Source organism: Crotalus tigris, unplaced genomic scaffold (assembly GCF_016545835.1).
Source record: "Crotalus tigris isolate CLP2741 ecotype Arizona unplaced genomic scaffold, ASM1654583v1 scf7180000019254.217656, whole genome shotgun sequence".
Classification (NCBI taxonomy): Eukaryota; Metazoa; Chordata; class Lepidosauria; order Squamata; family Viperidae; genus Crotalus; species Crotalus tigris.
Window position 1 is genome coordinate 73368 of NW_024097456.1, and position 24143 is coordinate 97510.

At 40.4% G+C, this 24143-nt stretch overlaps 1 protein-coding gene across 7 annotated transcripts in view; it reads right to left on the bottom strand.

Moving 5' to 3' along the window:
- The window catches only part of ATP2B3 (ATPase plasma membrane Ca2+ transporting 3), a 129005-nt gene that overhangs the window by 20996 nt on the left and 83866 nt on the right, over window positions 1–24143 (bottom strand). For all 7 annotated transcript variants that reach the window (XM_039361337.1, XM_039361338.1, XM_039361339.1 and 4 more), the window contains 9 exons: window positions 22966–23208; window positions 20337–20578; window positions 18174–18408; window positions 15175–15354; window positions 14324–14411; window positions 14001–14107; window positions 7849–8040; window positions 2254–2467; window positions 852–1063 (listed from right to left, as the gene is read on the bottom strand). In XM_039361337.1, coding sequence (XP_039217271.1) covers window positions 852–1063; window positions 2254–2467; window positions 7849–8040; window positions 14001–14107; window positions 14324–14411; window positions 15175–15354; window positions 18174–18408; window positions 20337–20578; window positions 22966–23208 — 1713 coding nt within the window. The remainder of the gene's footprint in view (window positions 1–851; window positions 1064–2253; window positions 2468–7848; window positions 8041–14000; window positions 14108–14323; window positions 14412–15174; window positions 15355–18173; window positions 18409–20336; window positions 20579–22965; window positions 23209–24143) is intronic.

Sequence of the window (24143 nt, forward strand, 5' to 3'; positions counted from 1 at the left end):
AATCCATGCATCCATCCATGCATCCACCCATCTACCAGCCTCACTAGGTAGACCAGAGCATTTCATGCTCTAGTCTACCTAATGAGGCTGGTAAATGGCTGGATACATGGATGCATGGATGCATGGATAGATGTTAAAGTTACTTTAATAGACATTGGCTGTAATAACAAACTTGCAAGTCTGGTTGTGCTGCCCCTCCTCCCACTTTTTATATTTACTGTGAGTCAGGAAAGCATCTGCCTGATTCTCTTCCCAATGTTATCTTGTTGCTTTGGGCTTAAAAAATGACTCAGTGTCTATTTGTCCAGGTAACCATTCGTGCATTATTTCCATGATGATAATCTTTACTCTTTATACTATACTATATTTGTATTTTAATATATTTATCTTTTGTCAGCGTTGCTTCTCCCTGTCTTCCCTGTCTTTCCCCCCAGTGGTAGTCCTCACTGTCAGGATGCATACTTAGGGCAGTTATATGTCTACTTTGTCTATATGTGAAATGTGAAACTACGATCTACTGAAGCATGCATAAACATTCACATTTCATACAGACACAGATCCAGACACAGAAAGATAGACAGACAGAGAGAGAGAGACACACTAAACTATTCAGTAGTTCAGCTACTGAACTATTCATTTATAGTTATACATCAGCTTTCCTGACTAGCTACCCTTAAATGTGTTGGGATTAACTAGGATGGGAGCACTGACCATCCTGGCTAAGAATCTGAGAGTTGCCTGCTCAGCACTTCCAGGCTGTGGAAGTCCACAGAAAGAGGAAGTACACGCCTCTTTTGCCTCTTTTTCTACATCCATCCATCTTTTCACAGCTGGTTGCAGCAAGCTTATACCTGTATGCCAAAGGTGCCCAAAACAATGCTGCAGAAGATGGGGTTGCCAAAAATGCCATCAAAGACATTGCGCTCTCCATGGATTTTGCGGGCATTGATCTCATTGAAGAGCTGCATCATGACAAAGGTGTTAAAGATGATGGTGTAATGCTCCGAGGACGGAGAATGCAGGGGAGCATTGCGGCCATTGTCGATGTCAAATATAACCTCTCCTGCAGATAAGGAAAGGGAGTAAAGCAATGCATCATGGACCGAGAATGCCCAATCCAACCAGCCAAATTCATCTCTCCACCAAAGTTCCAGTTTGGTCTTGTACTGAATGGACAGGTAAGCTCCCACCCCAGATTCACTCTTGCTGCTTATCTATCAGCCCCTCATGACAGATGACAAGCTGCCAGCTCAGGCATTCAAATCTATGTGTTGGGATTGGAATCCTAGAACTTCTTGTAGGAGGGATTTAATTACTGTAGCATGTAACAAAGGGGGCTTCTCCCTCAACTCCTCTCTTTCCAGGGGAAAGAGTTTTGGTTCTCTTGGAAAGGGCAGGCAGTACTCCAGGAGAAAAGGAATGTGTACGCGTGTGTTATGGTGGATGGGAGAGAAGGAACGAAGCTTTTCCTCCAGCTCTGATTAGAATGGAATTTCCAGTTAACAGTTGAATCCAAAGGAATTTGATTCAAGCCCAGTCTATTCTTTAGAGAAATGGGGAAAAGGTTAGCTAAGAATTCTGCTAGGTTTAGTTTTAGTGAATTCTCATCATCTCTGGTATCTGTTGTTTCTATACAAGCTCAGTCGCTTAGGGCTTGGAACTTGGAACATTTTTGCATCAACTTTTTAACTTGGAATATCTTTACTGCTTCTTAGTTTAGAGGAGCAGCCTCTTCATCAGAGCTTATCCTTTTCCAGTAGCATTTTCAAAATATGGACTGTGGTTTTAGCAATACTGTTTTGACCCCCCCCCCATCCCTAATTTTGTTAAAGTTTGAAAATATTTTTTTATTTCTTGCTTTTTAAAAACCCCACCAACTAAAGTTTGATTCTATTTATACCTTGTGAAGTTGATCTTTTTTTCCTCAAAAGTGGAGGACAGGTTACCTCGTCTGTAAGCCCTAATGCTACAGGACAAACAGGTGGCTCTATGGAACTATTTTTCTCCCCTTTCTCTCATTTCTTCCCTTTAAATTTGCCCCCCCCCAAAGTAGCACAGGCTGTAAAACTCTCCCTCACATGCTAGGAGTTAGGGATAAGATATCGCTGGAAGAGAGATGTGAATAGCCATAACTACTGAATTCCCATGATGAGGCAAAACTAGTCCATAGAAATCCAGAAAACCTCTGGGACAGTAAGTGGAGATCTCCAACCTTTTACCCTCTACTCTTCTATAGTTCACTTATAAACTCACCTACAAAGAGGAGAGTGAAGATGATAATGAGCTGGTACACAGCATGGCCCAAAATATTTTTCATCATGGTCCGGGAAATGAGGGGTTTGTTGCGTCCATATGGCTTGCGCAGCAACAGGGCCTCAGTTGGGGGCTCGGTGGCAAGGGCCAAGGAAGCAAATGTGTCCATAATGAGGTTCACCCATAGCATCTGTACTGCCTTGAGAGGAGAATCCTTTAGGAGAAATCGAGAAGGAAAATTGTAACATCTCCCAGAAGTGAAGGAAGCATACACCCATCCACCTCCAGGCATACTAAGCATACTCTATCCACCTTAAGACATTATACCAATGAACAAACTTTCTGTTGCTACCAACAATGGGTCAATTCACAAATCCAGGCTTTTTTAAAAAAAAAAACCCACAGTCAGTACTAGGTTTCTGGTACTTGAGGTGTATTAGGTGAACATCATCAATATATTGATCTATGTATCATCATAAGGGGCAATTCCAGGCAGAAGATCTCAAGAGAGACTGAGGCTTTGTGGGAGAGCAGCCATGCTACTCTATGGTAATAAAAATTCAGAAGGTATCTGGTAGCACGTTGGTTAGCTTCTAAGGCGAAAAAGCTGCTGTCAGACTACTTTTGAATTTCAGCCTGTGTCTGTGCTTCAGCTAAGAGCTAAGCTTATGAATAGCTGCCTTGAAATCAAAAGGAGGAGGAGAAGGAATCCATCAAGAATGAAAGGACAAAACAAGACAAGTCTTGCTTTCCTGAATTTACCTGTGGATGGACAGCTCCAAAGACTTGTTCTTGTGCTCCATTATTATTCTTTTATTTTAAACTGGATTGAATTGGATAGTCCTTTAAATAGAAGATGACAGTGAACAGAGTACTGCATTGTACAGTTTGGGATTAACTTGCAAGGTACAACTGACAGGTAGGGAGAAAGTTATTCTTTACCTATAATATCTCCTGCCTGTTATTTTCCTCTGGAAATCTCTACAGTAGTGTTAAAATTAAAAAGGAGTTGGGAACCGAGTGTCTGCCTTGAACGGAGTCACTTTCACTCTACTCTGGAGATTTGTGAGATACACTAATATCAGAATATAAATCATTGGGCTAGATGAGCCAGAGCTATGATCTGGTGTACAGATTTCAAATGTCTATTGATTCAGTCTGCTTTTCACAGTCTAATTAGGATCTGATATGTAATAATCTGGATTAAAAGAGTGATTCAGTACAACAATAGTGCAAATGAGAACATCTTTACTTCAATATTTGCAGCATGTTTCTGTCACTGAGTTAATAAGCAGATTCTTTCCCTTTTTATGGGAGAAACAGGAGGATGGGGTGCAATGCCTATCCTTGTTAGCACAATCCTTGTGCTCCTTTCCTTGAGTGGTAGAGCAGAAGGAAGAAGGATGCTTTGGGGGGGGGGGTAGGAGGAAGAAGAAGAAGATAACTACTTAGAAATGTCAATGAAGATTCAATCATTTAGGTATCTAAAAGGAATCATGGCAACTGGACCAAAATTGGTTAATCTAAGACATTTCACTTCCCATCCAGAAAGTTTCATCAGTCAAAATAAAAAAAAAAAATAGGCAGAGTTTTTTTTTAATTATTTTTTTTAATTTGACTAATGAAGCTTCTTGGATGGGAAGCGAAACATCTCAGATTAATCAATTTTGGTCCAGTTGCCATGATTCAACCTTTTAGATGACTACTTAAGAGTGTGGCAAATGATTGGGAAGAGCAGTCAACACACCCACTATTAATACGGGGGGCTGCTGGAGCTCATTCTGCTAATTCTAATATAGCATAATTTTTTATCATTTAAAAAAATGTTTTACAGTTAAATTAATAGTATACATTAACAGATGTTCATCTAATTATTTTTACACACATACAAACACACACACTTTTCTGAAATGAAAAGGCAATAAATGCATTTAATTCAGAGATTAAAGTTATGAGAGGTACTACTAACTGGGAGATAAGTGGATAATCCAGGATATCTCCAGAGGACACTTTGTATGTATGTATGTATGTATGTGGATATACCATATATATATCTTTGTACAACTACTAAGGCAACAGACAGTTATAGGAATAAAGTGTGCATGGGTATGTAAGGGTGTGTATGTGTGGGTGTCTGTGAAACTGTCATCCCCACTCTTGAATCCTTCCATCACCCTAGTTCATTGCTAAAAGAGAAATTGCTAAATTGAGGTGGAATTTGGGGTCAACCTCATTTTCAGTAAAATCTTACACATGACAGATGGAATCTTTCAAAAATCATTTTCCATTCTGATTAAACCCAAATTAATTTCCTGTCCAAGCACGATTCTCACAGTCTCTTTGGCAAGATGTGCTGAGATGAAAGGGACATGTTGGAAGTATTCAACTATTTCCCAGCGTCCAACCACTTTATATCCCAATAGATTATTATAGAAAAGTCAATTTGATGTAGTGGTTAACACCCCAGGTTAGACCATAAATTCTAAACCTGCCCTAATTACAAAACTGGCCTGGTGATCTTAGGCTAGTCACTTACTCTTGTTTCTTAAGAATGCGACAAGGTCAAGCTACTTGTGAAAATCTTACCAAAAAAACTATAGGGACTTGTCCAGGCAGTCACCAGGAGTCAACACTGACTTGAAGGCACATGTTCACACACACACACACACAGAGAGAGAGAGAGAGAGAGACACACACACACACACACAATATTATGTAGGAGTCCAAGTTTTAGTTTTGACTGTATTTCCATGAACCAGCAAACAGCCAGATTTTTTCATTGGTAAGGAAGGAATTGCCAGGAGGCTTTTTCTGAAGCCTTCTTCTGAATCTTTATATCTGGGGACAGAATTTTGGGATTTGTCACACACCTGTACAGATACTCAATTGGAGAAAGCTATGACCAGTGGTGGAAATTTAGGAATCAAGTATCTGAAAGAAAAATCTGCTTTACTACCTGTATAGTCATGATAATGTTGGAAGGTCTCGTCCAGTTGCCCTCACCATCTGTTTGTTTAAATTTTTTTAAAATTTAAATTTATTAACAAATAACAAATGATAATACAGTGGAGTATATATACATGCAAAATACAAATAGCCTTATTTAATTAAATTATTTAGAATTCTGGACTTGGGTAGCAGACAATCATTATGCTTGTGTTTAAACTAGATGAAATAAAAAAATCATCTTGTATTTTATCTTCATACATCACTACCATCTTTTTAAGTTGGATTTTCCATTAGAGTGATTTTCTAGCATCTCTGCCATCGTCTAGAGTTATTCAGATCCTTTCCTGATTTCCAGGATTTTGCTACTATCTGTCTCACTGCAACCAGAAAAAAAACTATTAATTCTTTATTTTTCAAAACGTTGCTTGGATTATTAAAAAACAACCCCCCAACATTCTAGTGAGGTCAATTAAGGATAAAATATATAGGTAGTTCTCAATTTATGACCATAATTGACCCCAAAATTTCTGTGGCTAAATGAGACATTTGTTAACTGAGTTTAAGTGCTTGTTAGAAGATCACAAAAAGTGATCACATGACACCCCCCACACTGAAACCGTCATAAATATAAATCAGTTGCCAAGCATCTGAATTTTTATCATGGGACCATGGGAATGCTGCAAAGGTCGTAAGTGTGAAAAACTTTTTTCAGTGCTGTTGTAACTTAACAAACTGTTGCAAGTCAAGAACTATCTGTATCCTGTTTCTTTACATTTTCTACAACGTATTTTGCCCTTATCATCTGGGATCACCTAGAGGGCAACCTGAAAGAGACTGTGTTGAGTTTTTAATTTTCCCAGGCTTTCTTTTCAGTTTTATTTACATGTTGTCATGTTTTATTATTTATTTTAACTAGCTTTTGTAAATTGCCCTGGAAGCTTTATTGAAGGGTAGTATGGAAAGAAAGTGAAATAAATAAAAAAATAAAATAGAGTCAAGCTTCATCACAATTCTAATCAAAGCAGGGAAAGATGAAGGCATTTTTTTTACCCTTTTCATCTGTGCTTTAAATTTCATGGGGGTTATTTGACTCTACACTGTTGTGTGTTCCTCAATCCAGTATATAATCATTAAATGGACTGACTCAATAACACAAGTTGTGAATAATTGGAGCTGAAGCATGTCTGACTCTAGGTGTAACCTAAACTTAAAGAAAGAAATACATCTAAAAAGAGTGAGAAGTAGCTAGTTTTTATATGCCTGCATGCATATTTGTTAGCTGGAAATGCTTTGCTGACCGTTTACTCAAGATTGTCATTTGCAGAAAATAGCAGATTGTGTGGCAACAACCTCCCCTCCACCTAATAATTTCATGTATCTATCACCGATTTTGTGGACTGAACCAAGATCCACTGACCAAGTCTTGGGACGATTTTAAGCTGATTTATCTAACTGCATTGTCCATTGTCCACATGGCCCTTGACATCAGGGAATTTTGCCATAGAGCAGTGTTTCTCAACCTTAAGATGGGTTAAGATGGGTGGATTTCAACTCCCAGAATTCCCACAGCAAGGTTACAAGAATGTGGGAATCACAAAAGACATATGCATTTCCTTTTTAGAGTGGCTTTATAAATCCCCCACCCTCAGCCAAATATGAGAATGTAGTTTCATAGTGTAAATGAAGACTCAATCATCCAGGCCAAAGGATCTAAAAAAGTTAAATCATGGCAACTCAACCAAAATTTATGAAACTGAGACGTTTTGTTACTCATTCAAATAACTTCTTCAGTCAAAATGAAAAAAAAAATAGATTAGGTAGAGAGTCAAAGAGTCACTGGAATGTACCAACTCTTGCCATACCAACTGCAAGGGTTTCTCCCCCAAATGTGTTACTGTTACTGTTCAGTGTATTCTGTTCTCCAAATGATGTTGCACAGAAGAATACTAAAACCTGTTTTCTATCATCTCAGAGGGAAGATTAATGGATTTAAGTTACAGAAAGGCAAATTCCAGTACATAATCATTAAATGGACTGACCCAACAAATTGTGAGTAATTGGACAAATTTAATGAACAATTGGAAACCCTTCTTGCCAGTAAGAGAAGTTCAGTGGTGAAACTAATTACTCAGGGAGGTAATGGGACCTGCACTGGACAGCCCTCATTTGAGAATCCTTTTGTATTCTTGCATGGAGCAGAGTTTTATCATGATTTCATGAGGGATTCTCTCTCCTTCTTTTAATCTCTCTCATCTTTGAATATTCATTTTCTATTCAGTCATCTAAGACACACACTCACATACTCCCCCCCCCCAGATGGGAGAAACAGCTGGAACAGATAATTCCAAATGTCCCATTGTATATTTTTCCAATTTTTAGTCCATCTAGGTCAGTGGTTCTCAACCTGTGGGTCGGGACCACATTTGGGGTCAAACGACCATTTCACGGGGGTCGCCAAACCACGCTGTCCGCCATTTTTTCCCTTTTCCCTAGCTGTCCTACTCTCTCTTATTGGTGGCCACACCCACTTGGGGGTCACCACAACACGGGGAACTGTATTATGGGGTCACGGCATTAGAAAGGTTGAGAACCACTGATCTAGGTCTTCATCTTCCATTTACTGCTCCATCTTGCAATGCAGCCCACCTGGGTGATGCAGGCCCCAGTGAAGGCTACGATGACGGCCACCACATTGACAGTGAGCTGGAACTGCAGGAATTTGGAGATGCTGTCATAAACATTGCGACCCCACATCACCGCCTTGACGATGCTGGAGAAATTGTCATCAGTCAGGATGATGTCAGAGGCCTCTTTCGCTACATCAGTGCCTGCTATGCCCTGAGGATGACACGAAAGTAGATAGTTGGTACATTCTTCTTTTTGTGATGGGCAAAAAAAATCTCTCTTTTTCTCTTAGGACTATAATGATCCCAATAGTTGTGTATTCTAATAGTATTTTCATTGATCTAATTCATCCATTGCTAACTCTATGCAATTAAAACACACATATTTATTTAGGTTTATTTATTGATTTACTCTATGGTTGTAGGCTGGAAATTTACATTGTAACAGAACAATATTACACAAAGCAATAAAGCCAGGAGAGAAATCATAACAGAATCAAACTTCATAAACTAGCATGTTTATCAAAATCTATTATTTTCTTGACAGAACTCAAACTAGGTGCCTCCTAACAGTAAGGGGAGAAAAGGGCAATGTTCCTGGAGATTTCACTAGGTTGATCGTTTAATTAAAAAACTTGCAATCTCTTATTAGGACCAGCCCAAGCATTGGCTAGGTAGGGGGAGAAATTAACTCTGCACACCAGGTCAGGTATAAAGGACAGTTCAATAAAACATGCACAAGTGCCTCAACCTCCATCACTCAACACATGGGTAGGTATTCCTAATAAGTGATCTTGCCAATGTGAACTCCCTTTTATGAGGAGCAGGGACAGAATGATCACAATGTTTAGAGGCCAAAGTCTCTAGAGTTGTGGTAGAGTTTTTGACTTGTTGTTTTGTACATCCAAATCAAGCATTGTCTGCTTAACATCGGCAGAGCTTTTTCTGGACCAAGATGAGTAAGGTGTGGGTTGAGACTCCACATTGTGACATACTATTGGTTGTATGCTCCTTCCATTTGAGAAGGCAGCTAAGTTTGACTGGTCCTATAAAAGATACCTGCTAGAGATTCCCCACAAGTATTCCTGGGTATCCCTGATTCTTCTCCTCACCCCCAAAGTCATTCCTTTTGACATTCTTTTTCTCTCCTCTGATCTCTCTACCGATGTATCCTCTTCCTTAGGAGAAATAAGCACCAGCTCCTGATTTATTTATTGCTTTTCTTTCCTTATGTTATTTAGTAAACACTGTAGGAGGACAACTTTATTAGTGTACGGTAACTAAAAGTCAGAACTTTGATAGCACCTTTTCCAATTAAGAAATTTTATTAAAAAGAATAAGTTTTTGTCAGCTATTTCATCAGAAGTGTGGAGTGGTTAAACAGATGTAGCATTTAAATAGGGGTGAAGCCTCCTTTCCTCCTCCCCCCCAATTTAAATTACTCCATTATTCTGATGAAGTGAGCTAGAGTTTATGAAAGTTGATTTTTTAAAATGTGTTAGTTGGAAAAGATACTACCAGAGTTCTCCTGATATATGCTTCTCCAGGACGTTTCTAAATAGACCTACCCATTAAAGAGAAAAAAGATAGCATTATATCCTACAAGGTTAAGAAAAACTAGCTAGCCAGCCAGCCAGCCAGGAGAACTTTAATAAGAAGAGAAACAGGACCTTTGATACAAATACACAGGCATGCATACACATACATTTGAATGTCTCAGGAACTGTAGAACCCAGTTCTGTGTTCTAGAGAGTAGCAACTCCAAAATGACTCTGGGTGAGTTACAGTTTTAAAAGAATACATAATATAAAAGAAAAACAAGAAAGCCTAGACAAAATAACCAAATAAGGCCAGGGGTCCCACTCTAACCCCAGATCTGGGAAGAGAGTCAGGTTGTCAGAAACCTATAGAATATTTAAGGGTGGGACACATATGTATTTCTGGGGTTATGATGTTTCAGAGGACAAGCACCAAAACAGAGAAGGCATGCATTTTAAATCCCACAAGATGACATTTAACTGAAAGAACTGGAATACACCCACTCTGCCCAATTGTACTAAATAGATACAAAGAACCAGGCCCAGTGCCATGAAGAGTCTTATAGGAGATGTGCAGCACCTTGAATTGCACCTAGAAGCCAGCTGCAGCTCTTGAGGTAGTGATATCACACAGGTGTAATGCACGCATCCATTTCTATCTGCACCACTGCATTTTGGACCAGCTGTAGCTTCTGGATGATGTTCAGGAAAAATGTGTGCATTGCAATAGTTCAATTGCAAAGTGGCTAGGCATGAGTGACCATCTGAAGGATCTTCTGGTCAAAGAAAAGATGCAGCTCCAGGAGAACCCCCCCTCCCCAAGTTGCACAATAGTCTTGGATGGAGAAGTACAACCCAAACTAAAATTAAAGATGAAAATAACTCAGACTTAGCCATTCACTCTTGTCAGGGTTGAGTCTGTTCCTCCTTATCCAGAGCCTCCAGACACAGGGCCGCTACATTGGCAGCTTCAACTGCACCACTCAAGTTAAGATGTACAATTGGGTATCACCGCCATAGTGACAATGCACTGTTATTGGTCAATGACTGAAATAAAGTTCCAAACTGACATCTGATTTCATCAATGGTTTCATGTAGATGTTAAACAGGAGGGCTGAGAGGCTTGAACCTGGAGGCGCTCCATAGGTGAGAGCTGCAGATATGACTTCCTCGTTCTTAGCACCAATAGGGAATGGCCATTGAGGCAGGAAGTGAACAGCTAGTGCCTCCCACTCCAAACCTCCACAGCCAGTCTAGAAGAATGCCATGCTTGATGATATTAAAAGCTGCTAAGAGATCAGCATTCACAGCACCTAATAAGTATAGTTACCTCCTAACATATTTACCCCTGCCCACCACAGTTTCAATCATACCACCTTCCCTCTCCTTTCTCCCTCCCCCCAGTTCTCCAATCCCTTTGTTCCAGGTCCATGCCATTCTCATACCCACCAACTCCCCTCACCCAACTCAAAACAAACTAAAGTAAACTTTAAAACCCACATCCACTGCCAATGCAGCCAGCCTGGTTCCTCCAAACCTTCTTGATCCCCCCACCAGCTGGTCTGTTTCTGATACTCTGCAGCTACACAGCATCTGATTCTCAAGGGATACTTCTACAGTCCCACTAAATTGCCTAGCCCTGCTATATTGTAATGACAGAAATTCTATTTCCGTGAGTATTTATCAAAGTGGTCCTAGTATAAGATAGTTGAAAGTTTTCAACAGTTGCCACTAAAACACTTCAGAAATGTTTTTCATAGTCCCCCACCTGAAATGTTTCCATATCACCCTTTCTTCCTAATCAGATATGTTTTGTACTAATGAGTTGTGAATTCAGACAATTCTGCAAAAGGAAAAAATAAGCCCACTGGCATTTTAGAGAATTTCTAGTCACGAAAGAAATCAGGACCAAATAATATAGCACAAAAAAGTCTGCATGTTTTTGAGTTTCCCAAAACATTTTTATCAGGCTAAGTGGTATGGGAAGAAAGAGGTGGAGAAGAAGGATCTGCTTGGCAACTACACAAATTCTCCTTCATCATTCATCTTATGATCTCCTAAGGGCTTAATTTCCTGGAGCCTATTTGTCAAGTGAAAAGGTACAGTTGTTCAGTGGACTGGAAAATAAAGTGTTGTATCAAACTATTTCACCTCCCCAAAGAACAATCATGCAGCAAACTTCATAATGTACACTTTAATATAATGCTTTAGGCATGAAAGCCGGCTGGGTGACTTTGGGCTAGTCATTCTCCCTCAGCCCAACCCGCCTCCATAGGGTTGTTATGGTGGGGCAAATAGGAGGAGGAAGGAGTTTTATGTATATTTGCCACTTTGAGGTACTTATAAAGTAATAAAAGTGGGATTTAAAAAAACTAATAAAAATTAAAGTTACTCCTGGCATTTTTACCGGGAATTCCTTTTCATGTACAAAATATACATGAATCCTATTTAAAGAGATTCTTCTAAATCCCAGGAAAATAAACTAGTCTACAGGTATTGATGGTCTTTGGCATGATATTTTGCACTGATAGTTTAAATGCCTGCTAAAAAAAATCCCTCAATAAAAATAAATGTTTGCTAAAATTCCAATCTTGACCCCCTTCTGAGATATCATCAAACCACTTTCATAAGAGGGGAAGAAATAGTGTCATTATTGTTGTTTTGGCATACCAGGGATCAGCTGTTTAGAAGATTTCTATGTCTTTAGTGTTGATCCTGTCTAGGAGTGAGTTATAAATATATAATAACCAGAAAAATAATTCCTGGAATACGTTACTGCCTCCCAATTTCCTGTTTCTCACACTTCTCAGTCAGCAGCCTTTTTGGAATCTTAAAACAAACAAATAAAAATGTTTGTACCTCTTTTTAGCTTAGAGATTTCAGTCAGAATTCCTAGAACTTACATGACGGTGTCACAGCATCAATGTATAGTCAATCCGGTCACGATATCATAGAGACAAATCAGAGTGGGGAATCAAGGTGACTGGATGTTGATGTTTTGTGCTTGTACACAAATGAGGCAACTGTTTTCAACCCAGCCCTAAATGAAACTACCCTAAAGCATTGTTAGCATAGACTGCTAGCATGCAATATACAGTATGTACAAAGTTGTGACGCAGTCAGCCTTACTTAATTGTAAAGCTGTCTTAACAGAATCTTGCAAGTATCAATTCTCCCGCCATCTCCTTTACAGCCTGAGAAGCTAGGGAGGGTTTTTTCTGAGCCTCTCACCCCTCCCAGTACCCAGCTATGGCGTCTCTTGTTTCATATGTAGCGTTTCTTGGCCCATTATACCAAGGTCTTTCCACATACCATTGATCAACCAATGAAAAAGATCAAAAAGGCCTCAGAGAGCATCGGAATCTTGTTAATTCTGAATATGTTCACTCAGCACTCATGAGTAAAGTGGTAAATTTTGAACTAGGTAAGCTCATATTGCCATGAATAGACAGACATCAACAATATTATATCCAATGAAGTAAGCCTGTACTTCTATCCATACTTACCTCAGACTAACCTCAGTTGAAACCAGTGGTGCTCATTTCCCATTGAATTGGTTCAACTGACAATATATTCTGACTTTTTTTTTCTTTAAAAAAAAAACAAAGTTCTTCAGCTAGTTGAAACAAACTTTTAGGGTTTTAGCTAGATTTCTAAGTAATTTGCAAAGGATCCAGTCTGAAGTAGAAATCCCATGGGAGAAAAGAAACATCTAACCAGCACTTGTTCTGTTTATTCTTTTGACTTCCTGTATGAATATGTGGCACAAAGAATAAGAAATTCTGAAATGCTTGTTATCAGCTCGTTTACTTGCCAGAGAAAGGAGGGACCAGCACTTATTTTGCAAATGACATCACAGCTCCTGATCTGGAAAAAAAACCCCAACTACAGCGCTACATTTTCCAATCTTTCCTCTCTCGTATTGCAGACTGGCTGCTGCTTATCCAGAACTGTTTTGACAATCAGTAGGAATGGGCTGGATGGTGCTATTGAGCTCATAGTCATTAATACTTTTTAACAGTTCCAGCTACAAGTATTTGGTTGACATTCAAATTAGCTAATGGTTTCCCAAGGCTGAGGGCCTTAAGTTGGATTTAATCCATCTAATTCATAACTTTGGCATCAATGCTGATACAGAGTAGCAGGCTACATTGGATCTGGGCCCTCTCTTTTCAGTTCAAGGTCACCTGCTCATCTGCAAGGTCAAATCCTGGAAAAAAAACTCCTGCAAATCTGCAGAAATTGCTTATGCAAGCAACATTAACTGATGTCTATGATGTCTCCCTGGCACCTCCCTTGCCCCCCTGGTCCCTCATGCAATTTGTATTCATTTCCACAAAAATGGCAATAAGCAGATAATCATACATACAGTGTTTGCTTGCTTTTTAAAAAGGCAGACCACCTGTACCAAGCACAGGGGAAAGAAAGGACTGATGGCGGCTGGGCCAGCATTGAGTTAACTAGTACGTACATCTGTCATTGCAGCTGCGACGCCAGGAGGATGCTGGGCTCATCCCACAGATGAAGGACATGCTGTGAGCTCTCTTTTTATATTATGTTTGTCTTCACCCTAGTTCCCTGTGAAGTGGATGTCCCTGTGGACACAGGGGAGGGAATTCAGTTCAACTCCTCTTACCATGGCAAAGCCCACATCGGCCTTCTTGAGCGCGGGTCCATCGTTCGTTCCATCCCCAGTGACAGCGACTACCTGGCGCTGGTCCCCAATAGTGCTGTCAATGATGCCTTGAAGGTCAAGAATGTGAGTTAGCTAGTGGCGAGTGGGCTACGATCCAAACACATCCCAGAACTGTTTGCACCTTTAGGTGGACATGCTTTCAGAGACATTCTGGGCTGCATATCTGGAGTTTGATTTGGAACAGGAAATAAATCCAAATCCTGGGGATTCTGGTTCCCACCACCCCATTTTGACTGCGGACGAAGAGGTTGGTGGTATCTTACCTTTCACCAGGGTGTGCTTATCGGTAGGTGATGATCGAGCCAGAACACGCAGCTTTGGCCAGATTTTATCAAGACGTTCTTGTTCTATCTATAAACATAGAGAGGTAGTATGTGTAGTACAAGAGAACAATAGGAAGTTGCCTTAGCTCATTTCTGCACTGTCAATTTATAGCACCTTTTGTAGCCATCCAACCATCATTGGCCAGAATAATGCAATCAGGCTTTATATCACTTCTAGGATGGCTGGATGATACTCTGGAGGTGCTATAAGTGCTTGGTGTGGAAATTCTGGCCATTTGTTATATGCATCCTCTAGTTTTTGGCAATAGATCTTCCCCTGCCCTCCACACTCTCTGGATGGAGTGGGCCTATTTTCTGCATACAAGTTTGGGCTATGGTCTTTCTCCAAGCTGGGCTGAGACTTATGCAGTTTTCCCAATTTCGACACTCATTGTCATTTTTTGCCGATTACAGTATCGAAGGTAAGAAGAGTGACATCCTTTCTCATATGCTGTTGAATGACATAGGTAGTCTAGAAATAGCTTGGCAATCAGTAAAAAGGAACAGAGCTTTCCCTCTGGCATGACAACTTTTTGTTTGTGGGGATTTTTTTTAAAAAAAGGGTGAAGAGTATTCAGAATGTTCCTAATGATTTGGGGTTTATGAAAAACTGAGATTTGTTCAAATTGAAGGTCTCTTGTTTAGGGACATCCTCTTCCTTATCTCCAAATGAACTTCCATTTGAGCAAGTCCTTCGAGGAGGAAAGCTACTATTTCAGAACTTATTTCCCTGACTTTGGAATTGCAGGAGTTGCACCTTTCCAAAAACTTAAAAACAGTTTCTTTGATACCTCTCCCTTCTCGTTGCGGATCCTTCGGTTGAAGTCCTTTCCTTCCAGACACAAGAAGTCCTCCCCTGGTTGAATGATGCCACATTTGGCAGCAATGGCCCGAGCCGTGTTGATGTTGTCTCCTGTCACCATACGGACAGTGATGCCAGCACGCTGGCACTTGCGGATGGCCTCTGGCACCTGGAAAATGGACACATGGCATATCTAATTAAAGGCATCGATTTCTTATAACATAGCATGCTTCTTGGTTTTCCACCTCAGTATTAAATCTAATGTCCAGACTGGGAATCTCAGCTTTACATTTCCAAAACATAATTAGATTTCCTTGCTGGATTCATCTCCAAAGTCATCAGTTAATCACTATTTCACCCCCAAAGCATCTAGCAAATGTGGGGAAAGTAGAAGCCAGGGGAAAAAAAACCCAAATCGTAACCCCAGTCTTTTTCTTTAAAATAAAAGTGACCAGCTTCAGCATACATTTGCTTTTGTCATTCAGGCTGCTAAGATATGTCTAAACATATATCCTGATCGCAAAGGTGCTTTTTCACAAGGCAACTGGACTTCCTTATTTTTCTTTTGAAGATGTTTCACTTCTGATCCAAAAAGCCTTTTCAGCTCTGACTGGAGAATGGAAGGATTTATACTCCTTGCAGACAGCTGGTCATTTGCATTCTTTTAGAGAGTCGTTGAGGCCAACCTGGAGGTTTATCTGTGTTATCAGCAGGGCTTTTTTTCTCATAGAATGCCCAGAACGGAGTTCCACTACCTTTTTGGATGGAACCTTGTAGAGTAGGCAAGGCAGGTTATATGACATGTGTGAGTTCTGGCACCGTTTTGTTTTGTTTTTTAGAAAAAAAGCACTGGTTATCAGGGTCACCTGAGTCTGCAAGGAGTATAAACCATCCATTCCTCATCATCCAGTCAGAGCTGAAGAAGCTTCTGGGATGAGAAGTGAAATGTCTTCAGAGAAAAACAGGGAAGACCAGTTGCCTCGTGAAAAAGCACCTTTGGGATAACTATGACCTGAATGACTGAGAATCTCTATAGACATATATCCTAATATTATGTCACAGTTACAATGCTCAACTAAAATAGATGGTTAATGTCACAATCCTGCATAGGAAACATATTATTCATCTTTAAAAGCCTTCTCCTAAGGTCAGGTTTGTTGAAATTCATTGTCATTACACTGAGCATAAAAACAATCTATCTATATATGTACACATTGAAAGAAAACTATTCATTGACTTCACTCTATTTAATCATGTTGCCCATCCATGATGCAAAGCTTTATCTTATTTTCACACAAAATAACGAAAATACTTCCTTGCACAGGATAATTAAAATGTATGTCTTAGTTCTTTGTTTTCTGCACTAACATCCAAATACTTGATCATGTAAAGTACTTCATGTCTTTTAAAAAGCTGAAGCAATTATGCTTATTTTGCTAGTGCTAGCAAAAGGTGGGGGGAGCTGTTATTTAGCTCAGAAATTCCAACGGATCTGGCCAGCAGCTTCCCCAGCTTCTCTCTGGCTTCTAAAAATGCACTAGGCTTTGCCAAACTTGTGTTTGTAGCCAAAGGATTAAAAACATGATTCCCCCCCTTTTTTTATTTTTCTTAAATAAAAAAGAAGCTGTTGTTAGGAAGCTTAATTCTGGGCTATTTCTACACAACTCTGACTTTATCTATATTACAGAACTGAAGCAGCTGTGTGCATTTGGCAAAATTCTCTTTGGATCCAAATCCACCACTCTACCGGCTAGGCCACGGGTAGGCAACCTTGGCTTTTTTATGACTCGTGGACTGCCATGCTGGCTCAGGAATTCTGGGAGTTGAAGTCCACAAGTCATAAAAGAGCCAAGGTTGCCTACCCCTGGGCTAGGCCATAGTAGCTGCTGAATTCAGAATAACATAATAACAGAGTTGGAAGAGACCTTGGAGATCTTCTAGTCCAACCCTCTGCTCAAGTAGGAGACCTATACCATCATTTTGCCATCATTTTAATCAGACTAGAGCTGGAAGGGACCTTGGAGGTCTTCTAGTCCAACCCCCTGCTCAAGCGGTAGATTCTATATAATTTGAGATAAGTGGCTATTCAGTTTCTTCTCTGAAACACCCACAACTTCTGAAGGCAAGCTTTTCCACTGGTTAATTGTCCTCCCTGTTAGGAAGTGCTTCTTAATTCCAGGTTGCTTCTCTCAATTAGTTTCCATACATTTCTTGTCCTGCCTTCTGGTGCTTTGCAAAAATAAGTTGATCCCCTTTTCTTTGTGGTAACCTCTCAAATACTGGAATACTGCTATCATATCACCCTTAGTCCTTCTTTTCTCTAGACTAGCCATACCCAGTTCCTACAACCATTCTTCATATGTTTAGTCTCCAAGCTTTTAATCATGCTAGTTGCTCTTCTCTGCACATTTTCCAAAGTCTTTCAACCTCTTTTTTGTAATGTGGTGAGCAAATCTGGATGCAGTATTCTTACTGAGGTTTTATAAAGCGGTACTAATACTTCATGGGATTTTGATTCTATGCCTATTTATACAACCAAGGATTGTATTAGCTTTTTTGGCTGCTGCCGCACACTGCTGGCTCATATTTAAGTGAGCATCCACTGGAACTCCAAGGTCCCTCATATAGTTAATGTTTGAGCCAGGTTTCGCCTAATCTGTACTTTTATCTTTGGTTTTTCTTGCCTAGGTGTAAAACCTTGCTTTTCTCCACATTAAATTTCATTTTGTTGGATAGGACCCATTGTTCAAGTCTGTCAAGATCTTATTAGCCAACAGAACCCATAGCCCTGTCCTGTTTCAGCTTTGATTAGTCGTTGGGAAGAAATGGGAGAATGGAAGCCTAGAGTTGAATTCCCCTGACTCAACACCCCCCCCCAAAACAAAACAACACAAAACAAAACAAAAAAAACCCCACTAGGGTAGGACTAGGAAAGGGGCACAAAGGTAGGTTTGTTCAGAGAAAAATCCATCTCTATCCAGCCATTACCTCTGGTCGCACAGGATCCTCAATCCCCACCACAGCAATGCAGGTCAAGTCTATCACAATATCATTCTCATTATCCCAGTCAGGCTCCTTCCCTGCTGGAAAGTCACGGTAGGCTATGCAGATAGTTCGCAGCCCATCACACGCCATGGGCTCGATCACTTTTTTTACCATTTCATCTCGGTCCCTGGGCCGGAAGGCACGAAGCTCTCCATTGCTATTTAGAACGTTTGTGCACCTGCGAGAGGGACAAACACACACACACACATACATATATATACCAAACGGAGTTTATACAGAATCCTTTCTGCTTTGTTACCAGTTCTGCCATACAAGGTATGCAACAACTCGTTTATCCAGGTTGTTTATTAAAGACAGTAACTTTTCAAAATTGGCTCATTTTGATAAAGAAAAAAAATGTTGTTCCTTTGAGCCATTATTGATTCCTGGCGACTGCCTGGGATAGTCCCTGCAGTTTTCTGGGCAAGATTTTCTTTAGTGGTTTGCCCTTGCTTCTTTCCTAAGGCTCAGAAAGAGTGAATGGCCCAAGGTAACGCAGCTGCCTTTTTTTTTTTTGTCTAAGCTAGGAGGAGAACTCAAAGTCTCCCGGTTTCTAGCTTGAGGCCTTACCCACCATACCAAATTGGCTCTTTTATAAAGAAGTCTCTGCAAAAGGCTGTAATGGTAGCTAAAGACAGGTCAAGACAAATGAAAACTCAGGTTTAGGAATTCTGCTAATTCTGACTCCTGAGCCGTGTCAGAGCTTCTCCAATGGCCATCATCCTGAAAGTTTTAATTAAGCCAGCATTGCCTGTGTTAACTTCATAATGCTCTGTTATTTTCTTGTTTTCATGCTTTTCATGCTTTCACTGCTTTAATTTATTAAGATTGGTCGCACAGTCAGCCTTATGTTTAAACTGGATTTTGAATTTTTGTCCACCTCTCGCATTCTTCCCAAGGACCTGGGATAGGCAGATGCCATTGTTTGATGGGGTTAGCAGTATCTTTGTAGGATGTAAGCTGTTCTGAGTAAAGCTGCCTTTTGCAATTGACTGATGATTTTATGATTGTGATCGGTCGCAGAGTGTTTCTGTTTATGTATTTATTTATTAATGAAATGTATACAGCTGCCCATCTCACCAAAGGTCGTCCACAGTGGGCTAAGCCACTTATAAAAACCAACAATATAAAAAAAATGTAAAAATCACATTAACAATAAATATTATAAAAACAAAGATACAAACCCTAGGCAAAGAGGGAATAAAAATAGCCAGCTCAGTAATTGAGCCATCTAAGCATATCTCTGGTTCCCTGGGAGCACCAGGCTTGGTAATATAATCAGGTCTGGAGGGCATTCCAGAATAACAAAAAGGATGGAACTAATCTAATTCTTTTTTTGGGGGAGGGGGGAAAGAGAATGTTTCATAAGTTAGATGCCACAGCAGAGAAGGCACATCTCTGGGCCCCACCAAATGTAGGTCCCTAGCTGATGGTATGCACCGCATGCTTTCTCTGGTAGATCTAATGGGGCAGGCTGATTTAACTGGGGAGAGGCAGTGCCTCGGATAGCATGGTTCCATGAAAAAAAAAACAGAACCTTGAGCTGGACTCAAAAGCAAACTGGCAACCAATGCAGCTCTCAGAACATAGGTGCAATATGCATTGTTCTAGGCGTGCACTTAACACATTATTATTAACTGCCATTGTAAGAGTTGAAGAGAGGGATGAAACTTATTTATAAGTTCCTGCTTCTCCTTCCTTCTTGCTTGATTTTTTGTTATCCCTTACAATTGGCCATTTTATTCATTGTTGATTGTCTCCATTCCAAATGTATCCTCAAATGAGGTACATAGGTAGTCTTAGACAAGCTCTGGGCTCGTCACCCTATTACTCAGATTTATTTAAACTTCTTTAGCCTGCTTCTTAGTTTAAAATAAATTCTTTGTTTGGATTCCAATAGCATGCAGATAACAAAGCTGACTTTTCACAGTTGGAAGAATTCCTAGAAGAATTTACGGGAATGTTTCAAGATTGACATAGGGAATCAAGTGCACTTATAATTGGTGCAAGTTTCAGAATATGAGATAGTCTCACCCATTTTAAGAGGGTAGCCTTTATCTGTATGAAAAAGTCCCTTTCACCATTTACAGTGCAGAGCAGACTCACTTTCTGAGGACAATTTCAGAAGCGCCTTTGCTGAAGAGGCGATAGCCACCATCCGGCATGCAAATGACGGTGCTCATAGATTTTCGGACAGAATTGAAGGTGTAAACCTTGTAGAGCTTCTCCTCCGGAATGTGCTCACGGACAGGCTGGTAGTCACGTCGCAGATGAAGCACAAAGCCCAGCAGTGCACATTCGGTCTTATTGCCTACCTGGCGTGGCAGACCCCCTTCTTTTTCTGGAGGCTGAAGCAGGTCAGAAAGGAGAAACATCCAATTCAGTTCTTCTAACTTCATCACTTTTCTACCTAAAAGTGTGTGCATGGTGTGTGTGTGTGTGTGTGTGTGTGTGTGTGTGTGTATCAGTTGACTCAAATTCTTGGCTCCCAGAATTCAGGTTTGTAATAGCCTTTGAATCTAAGGCAGAGGTCCCCAACCTTCTCCACTTTATGACTTGAGAACTTCAACTCCCAGAATTCTGGGAGAGGATGCTGGCTGAGGAATTTTGGGAGTTGAAGTCCACAAGTCATAAAGTGGCCAAGAGTGGGGACCCCTGATCTAAGGCATATCTATGCTATAGAAAATTTGATGTAATAATTGTTCCTTCTGCACCGGGAGCTTTTGGAAATCTAGATTTCTTTAAAAGTTTTCAGTATTCTCATCCAGGATTGTTAAAGAAAGAACAAACAGTTAAAATGGCAGTTTGATAGCCTATCAAGGTAAGTATTTGGAATGTGATTCTGGACAGATACCCTTTCTGAAGAGATGGAACTCACAAAGAGGGCAGGTTTCTTGAATATCAGGAACCCTCCCGAGAGCACAGATGTCAAACTCGATTGCGTCACGTGACATATCTTGACATATTGCGATATTTTTTTGCCTTTGCAGAGCTGGGGTAGGCATGGCCTGTGCGTGACTCATCCGGCCTGCAGGTCACCAGTATGCCTAGACCCCTAGAGATTGGTCCTCAAATGTTGCTGGTTTACAATTTCAGCAGCTTCTGTCAATACCATGAGTCATAACGGATGATGAAAGTTTTAGTTCAGCAACTTCTGGAGGACCAGAGATTTATTATCCCACTCACTTTTCTCCAAGTTGTGCTGACTTCCTCCACTGGAGTTTGGTTGGATCAGAAGGAAATTGGGCAACAATCTGCAGGTAGTAAGTCCCAGGACTAGAAATAATTTAGCAATGCTCATCCTTATGCCCTCAAACATGAAATCTTTTCTATATGTACCTCAAGACTAGGAAAGGCTTCCATTCAGCTGCATCCCAAGTAGTGTAATTCCAGAGTTAGCGGTCATATATTCTCCTCCTTAAATAGCAATGCAGCAGGACCTTTCTGCGGATGCTGCTGAATGGTGACCTGATCCAGTAGCTCTCACAACTGATCTGATCGTCAACTGGAGCTCACTAGAGCCTTCAAAGGAAATAAAAACTAACCTTGCTTACAGTATCTAGGACAAAATGGGATTTGATGTTGTGGTCGGCCTCTCTTCCTCTAATTTTTGAACCACAAATGCTATTCTTTAGAGCAGGTGTGGTGACAGAGTAGGCACATCTCTGAATCCCACCAGATGCCACACCTGAGTGGTGGGATACCAACTCGGTTAAATCTTACTGGATGGTAATCCAAAGCATGCAGTTCAACTAATAATCAGGCTCTGTCCATAAAGGGCTTTATAAGTAACAATCAGATCTGAAAGTCCATGTTATGTTACATGGGCGTAGCAAGGTGCTCCCATAACTACTTGCACGGCTGTGTTTGGATCAGTGGTGAGGTGTCTTCAGGGGCAGCTCCACACAGTCCCCACTTGGACTAGACAAGAGTTATACAAGGCATGGCTGACTGCAAATAGAACCATCCCAATGGAAAAATGGGGGCAATTGGCACACAATATAGATTTGTGCAAAGACTGCCACCTGCTCTGCAAGCAGGAGTTGAGAATCTAGGAAGAACCCCCAGCCTGTATTTTAGTTCTACTTGGGGGAGGACCACACCACCCAGAACTAAAGGCAGAAAACCTTCAGTTCCATTTTGCATGAATTCAGCTTTCTTTTCCTAAATGGCCAGTCTGATTTTCTCCATGTTCTTGAACTGTTGTAGGGATATTCCAGAAACCTGCCCTCTTCTGTGAGTTCCATCTCTCTGAGACTCCATCTGTTTTCCTGCTTGCCATTCAAAATATTAACCAGAGATCATCTTTCTTCACCTGGACTTTTCTCCAGAAACTTAGAATACAGCTTCTTAACATTCCAGCTGTTCAGGATTTTAGCTCTTCTTCATGTCTGCAATTTTTATTTATTGCTAATTGTTCCCAATTTAAATATCACTTCAAGTCAAATTACAGAGCTAGTTTTACACCAGTGTTAGATGTTGGTCTTAGCCCCTTCCCATATCACCCTTATTTTTTTGAACATCTTTAGCCTGCTTATCATGGAGATAATAATGCTGATTTATTTCACAGGCAGCTACATTTCCCAAGACTGCAGCCAACAGACATAATGATAATGGGAGTTATAGGTCAAAAGCATCTTGAGGACCATAGATTCCCTAGTTACATAATAGTTACTGCATTTCTAGCCCAATGTAGTCTTAGGAAGGAATGTCTCCAAAAGGGGCTACTACTCACTAGTATCTTGGTGGTATAGGCACTGTTGATGGCAATGGCATGCACCAGCATATCCAGTGTCTTGGATGTCAGGCTACTGGGATCAGGTATCTCCTTGTAGTGAGTGTCACCCATGTAGGACTGCACAACTGTCATGCGATTGGTGGTAAGGGTCCCTGTCTTGTCCGAGCAGATGGCCGTGGCATTGCCCATTGTCTCACAGGCATCCAAATGCCGGACCAGGTTGTTGTCTTTCATCATTTTCTGTAGTCAAGAAAAGAGATTCAAACATTTCAATTTATACATATTTTTCTCCAAAGGAGAAGAGTGAGCAAACTAGGGCCCAGCATCCCACCCACTTGCATTCCTATAGTGTTCCAAGAATAGACGAGGGGAAGTTTTGAGTCTTTTTTCGGGGTGGAAATTGGAGGATTTAAAGGACAAAATTCCTAGTGTATTCAGAGCACCCCTTGAAAATCCTGATCCTCTCTAAGTGCCAAAATATACATTTGTACTTTTGTGCAGCCACATCACGCTGTTATATTCAGTTGGTAATCAACTCTTCTAAGAGGCTTGATTTCTGTACATGCCATACCCTAAATAAAAAATAAAAATAAAATTCCTCTAAGTCTAAGATCTTTTTCATAGCCCGTTCTGTATCTGGATGAGTGGTTATTGTTTCCTACCTGAAGAATTCTCCATTTCCTCTGTTACACTTCCTGCTGTCACTTTCATTTCTATAACCTATCAGGATACTTTTGTTTTATTTGAATATTATTTCTGTTCTCTAAATGTTGGGCATCCCTGAAACTTTTGTCTCCTCTGTACATTTGGTAAGCATTTGTTTAGCCTTTTCATCCCACTTATTAATCCGAAAATTAAAGATCATAAGATCCAGGAACGATATCTTATTCCAGTTGGATGAGAATCCATTAGAGAGCTAACCATTAATGACAATCTACCTAATTGTCCTATTTCACCCATGCTTAAAGTAGCTTGCTAATCAGTGAACCACGGATACTTCTTCAAAAGTTGGTATTCCTACAATTTATTAAGGAAATTATTGATTTAGAAAATAAATTAACCAGCAATCTGGTGAAAATAGCTCTTGACAAATGCATGCTGATTCTTAATCATGAGTGCACCATTTTCAAGGTGATTGATGATGATCTGCCTTGTGATCTAGTCTGCAAATCTTC